The sequence below is a fragment of the Cibotium barometz genome, chromosome 23 (genome assembly GCF_041138505.1).
Source record: "Cibotium barometz isolate CiBa-2024 chromosome 23, ASM4113850v1, whole genome shotgun sequence".
NCBI classification, from domain to species: Eukaryota; Viridiplantae; Streptophyta; class Polypodiopsida; order Cyatheales; family Cibotiaceae; genus Cibotium; species Cibotium barometz.
This window is the reverse complement of record NC_141068.1, coordinates 48,866,416-48,871,135: the sequence shown is the minus strand read 5'-3', so window position 1 is coordinate 48,871,135 and position 4,720 is coordinate 48,866,416. Positions and strand designations below refer to the sequence as shown.

At 40.1% G+C, this 4,720-nt stretch overlaps 1 protein-coding gene across 1 annotated transcript; it reads left to right on the top strand.

The window, feature by feature from the left end:
* Positions 1 to 211: 211 nt before the first annotated feature.
* Positions 212 to 3,487, top strand: LOC147626039 (ribonucleoside-diphosphate reductase small chain-like). The gene is made up of 10 exons (XM_086817603.1): positions 212 to 334; positions 620 to 746; positions 831 to 991; positions 1,603 to 1,651; positions 1,746 to 1,872; positions 2,146 to 2,211; positions 2,364 to 2,480; positions 2,589 to 2,751; positions 2,857 to 2,927; positions 3,054 to 3,487. The coding sequence occupies exons 2-10, from the start codon at positions 620 to 622 to the stop codon at positions 3,166 to 3,168; spliced, it is 996 nt and encodes a 331-aa protein (XP_086673729.1). The 5' UTR covers positions 212 to 334; the 3' UTR covers positions 3,169 to 3,487.
* Positions 3,488 to 4,720: the final 1,233 nt, after the last annotated feature.

The following is a 4,720-nucleotide window of genomic DNA, read 5'->3' as shown; positions in this document are numbered from 1 at the left end:
AATGCCCGTGTGGTTTAATGCAGACGCTGTAGTTGGTGTGCTCTGAATACACTTCCATGGACACGGAGTCTCCCTCATGCATTGCTCACCTAAGGGAAATTTTCGCCAAGGTGATGTGAAAACCCCCTCAAGGCTTGGCTTGTGGAAGAAGCCACAAGAAACCAACTGACCTAAAGCACCCACCACCATTTGAAATCTGTTTTTAAAATGCCCTGTATAATAAAATTGACCTCCTATCAACTAGAACCCCTCCTCACCGTCTCTTTTCGACTGCAAATTATACCTTCTTCATTTCTGAAGCTCTTTCACCGCCATCGCTGACCTTGTCTGCGCAGTAAGTTCTCTGCCACTCAAATTATCTCAACTGTGCGATTCCTAGAGATTATCAGTCACATTACGCGTCTCCCGGTGCTTATTTTGCATTTTTTTTTTTTGCTCAAACCTGCGAAAATTCGTGCACAAGTAATCTAATTTTTGGAGAAATTGTGCATTAATTCCTTTAGTAGGCTTCGTTTTGATCGGAAATGCATCCACAGCAATGAAATTCCAGCTGTTTTTCTGCCTCCTAACTAGAGTTGCCGGGTTCTTTCTTCAATTTCTGCTTTTCGGTTTGGCACAGATGCCTTCCTTTATCGAGAAGCCAGAGCCCCTCTTGACAGAGAACCCGCAGAGATTCTGCATGTTTCCCATCAAGTATCCTGCTGTGTGGGAAATGTACAAGAAAGCAGAGGCAAGCTTTTGGACAGGTAAGGGCCTATGCTATTTGTTATTTGCTTTCTGCTTTCTGTTTTCTGTGCTTTCTCCCTAGTCTTCTTTCCTGCTTTTTGCAGCCGAGGAGGTTGATTTGTCCAGCGATCAGCAGCACTGGGTGAGCCTGCGTGATGGTGAAAAGCACTTCATCAGCCATATCTTGGCCTTCTTTGCAGCTTCTGATGGCATTGTGCTGGAAAATTTAGCCGTCCGTTTCATGAAAGAGATTCAAATTCCAGAGGTAAGCTTGAAAATATACGTTTTTACTCAGAACCAGGTTATTCTTGCTGAAGTATGAAGACCTATTTTAGTGGTTCATGAGTACATTAGTGTTAGGGTTAGGAATTTTTAGGAGGTTTATTAGATACATTAGGCTGGACTGTGATTTGGATAATGGAATAAGTCTTAGGAATTTAAATAATAAATTAGGGTTAGGATTTGAGTATAATATTGCATCTTGGACTAGGGTTTGCTAGAGGATCCTTGGTTAGGCTAAAGATCTGATGAAAGAAAGTTATTGATGCACAATCAATCTCAGATTAGGATCATGTAGGTTCAATGTGACCTTGAGCTAGCAGTATTCTGCTTAGATGAAGTAATGTGTAACTGTGCCAGGGTTTTAAGCCTCATGTGAAAATAGGGTCAGGTTTAACTTCTGTCTTAATGTAATGTTTTGCTCCTATTTGAGTACAAGTAATTACATTGACGTGAAGGTTTTTTCATTTAATTAATTAGATTAAAGTAAAGTAGTTATCTCATTTGCTTAGATTATTAGAATTAAGTAATGCTTCAATGTATTATTTGCTGTGAGTTTCTTACCTGATTTTTTAAATCTTTCCCTCCTTAAACCAGGCCAGAGCTTTCTATGGATTCCAAATTGCCATTGAAAACGTACACTCGGGTACCTTTCAACCATTAAAGTTTTTGTGCAAGATTGGAGATTGAATAATTTGCTGAGTCTGTTTTTAAAGCCATGATTCTTTATGGTATTGCAGAAATGTATAGTTTGCTTTTAGAAACCTACATCAGAGATCAAAAGGAGAAGGCTAGGCTGTTTAATGCCATTGAAACTGTGCCTTGTGTGGCTAAGAAAGCAGATTGGGCTATTCGTTGGATTGGCAGGTAGGGTACCCTGTAGATCTGCAAGCTTCAAAACGATGTCATTTGAATGCAATTGATGCAAAGAAATGCCTATTGATTATAATGAGTGGCAATTAATGGGTCATTTGAGTATCATCAGAAGCATTTATGGGGTTGTTACTTACAAAGGTTTTTGGTGTTTTATGGGCATTCCTCTGAATGCTTTTGTCTATGCTAGTGAAAGCAAAGTAGGATTTTTTGGGCATGCTTGGAGGCAATCAAGGCTTACTAATTGTTGGAGTGTTATGTTGGCAGCCATAGCTGTTTTTCTGAGAGACTTGTTGCCTTTGCTTGTGTGGAGGGCATCTTCTTCTCTGGCAGGTATTGATGAAAATTCCTTAGACCCACGATCATCATAACCTTGGCTTTTGTCTGAATCAAAGATTTTGGGTCTTATTAGGAAAGTATGTGCAACACTGCTGATTTTAAGAACAAATTCTTTTTACACTTCTGATATTCCAACCTTGTTGAAGCTTTTGTGCCATATTCTGGCTGAAGAAAAGGGGTTTGATGCCGGGGCTGACATTCTCCAATGAGTTGATATCAAGGGATGAGGGACTTCATTGTGATTTTGCATGCCTCCTGTATACGTAAGTGGTTGGTGCAAATGCCATCTTTATTGTGTGTACATTTATCAGTTTTGCAGCAGATTGAAATCATTGTTGCAGAGAGAGTAATATTAGATGGGTTTGGGGCAGGTTGCTGGAGAAAAAGCTTCCTGAGGTGAGGGTACGAGAGATCCTATGTGATGCTGTTGAGATCGAAAGAGAGTTTGTCTGTGAGGCTCTTTCTTGTGATCTTGTGGGAATGAATTCCTCCTTGATGAGCCAATACATTGATTTTGTAGCAGATAGGCTGATGGTAAGGTGGTCTTACAAACAAATGTCTTCTAAAGCATACTGAACTGGCTTTTCTGAGTGTCTAGATCTGTATGATGCAACTTATATTATTATAATGAAAACGCAGGTTGCCCTAGGCTACAGCAAAGTGTACAATGCCCAAAACCCATTTGACTGGATGGAGCTTATCTCTCTTCAGTAAGTAACCCTATGTATCCATCAAAAGTATAGATGGCATGGTATAGTACTCCATATCGGTCATTTTTGCATGTCAGGTTATGCTAATGCCAATTTGGTGTTCTTTTTGCTTTGTGATTATTGCAGGGGTAAGACTAACTTTTTTGAGAGGAGGGTTGGTGAATACCAAAAGGCTTCTGTCATGGCAAACCTAGGAAACTCTGAGGGGAATCATGTATTTCGCCTCGATGAAGATTTCTAGACCGTTTATCTGAGGCATGCTGGTTTGTAGACTGCACATGCGAGGCATACTGGTGCCTATTGTCCGTGATATAGGAGTTTGAACTCTGTGTACACTAGTTCGAACCTCAAAATGTAATGCACTCTCCCAGAATTCAGCTTAGTGAGCAAATGGTGATAGCCTTAAAATTCGGCTTAATGAGCACCTTAAGGAGTTTTGTATAAAATGCCATTTTTGACACTCTGTGGCTTGTGTATTTGTATGCAACAACTAACATACATCCAACCTTTTGTGTTGGCCTTTCTAGTGTCTAGATCTATACAACGCAACTAAAAATGCAGGTAACACTAAGTTAAAACAAAGTTTTATATATCTCCCTTCAGTAAGTGCATGCCTTTTGAACCCTAAGAACATCTATGGGAAGAAAGCTGGATGCTTGTACTGACTAAAACATTAGTGTGTCATCCAAGGTGGTGAGTTTGAGCCTTATGTACTAGAGTCATCAAATAGTTTTTTCCCACCACATATAAGCTACCCTGCTCTTGATCCCTTAATGTGGTTAAACATCTCAACAATTCAACCTGCATTTTCGTGCGTTTGATTGAAGCTTGGATCGGAAGGGCACATGACTAAGTTTCTAACCAACCAGTAAGCTGCACATCCAACTCACCAATTGTTAGAATTCTTAACTGTTAACAGTACAGGCCGATGGTGTTGCATGAACATGAGCTAAAATGGTTCTGTAGCAGCTGGGGACTCGTTTGGGCCTCTCTTTTTTTTTAAAAACCACAAATAAATTTTGATTCATCTTGCCACTACGGCCTTCCTATGCCAAGACACACAAAAATCATCGCAACCCAAGATACACAGTAGACACAACTCCTGATAGGAAAGTCACTCGTATGGACAAATTAGGCCAATCCATTGCTTGCTAGGAAATAAAACCAGCAGTATCGATATTCACTTGTTTTCATGCTTATTACAAAAACTACATTCTTGCATGGAGGACATACAAATCATTTAGATTGGACATAAAAATACGTTTCACCAATGAGGTGGTAGCTCGAGTGGGAGGTGTTTGACTAAGACTAGGAGGTCTTGGGTTCAGAACCCCACATGGTGCTTCCTTGGTGGCATCGGCTACAGGTGGATAGAAAAGCGCCAATGGGCAGTGAAAATGGTAACTATGGGAGGATCTTGGGTCTTGAGGCCAATCAGGGGAATTTTTTTAAAACAATGTCATGGTTAAAGGCATGGCAAAAAGAGACACAATTTGTCATGGTTGGAGGCATGCTCATTGATTTGAGAACACTTAAGCCGTGCAAGATAGAGAGAAAAAGATGAAGAATGCAAGGGTCTAATATTTACAATGCTTGGCCACTCAAGTAACAGCTAGTCTAGGTTAATCAACTACTTGACGTTGCACTTTTGTTGGTGCAAAGGGCCATGTCTATATGGTGCTTTGTGAGGCGGTTAAAGTATATACTACCAGCATTACACAAGTCATAAGCTTGGTTTTGACTATGTAGGTTAATTTCCTATTCTAAAGTATATACTACCAATATTACACAAG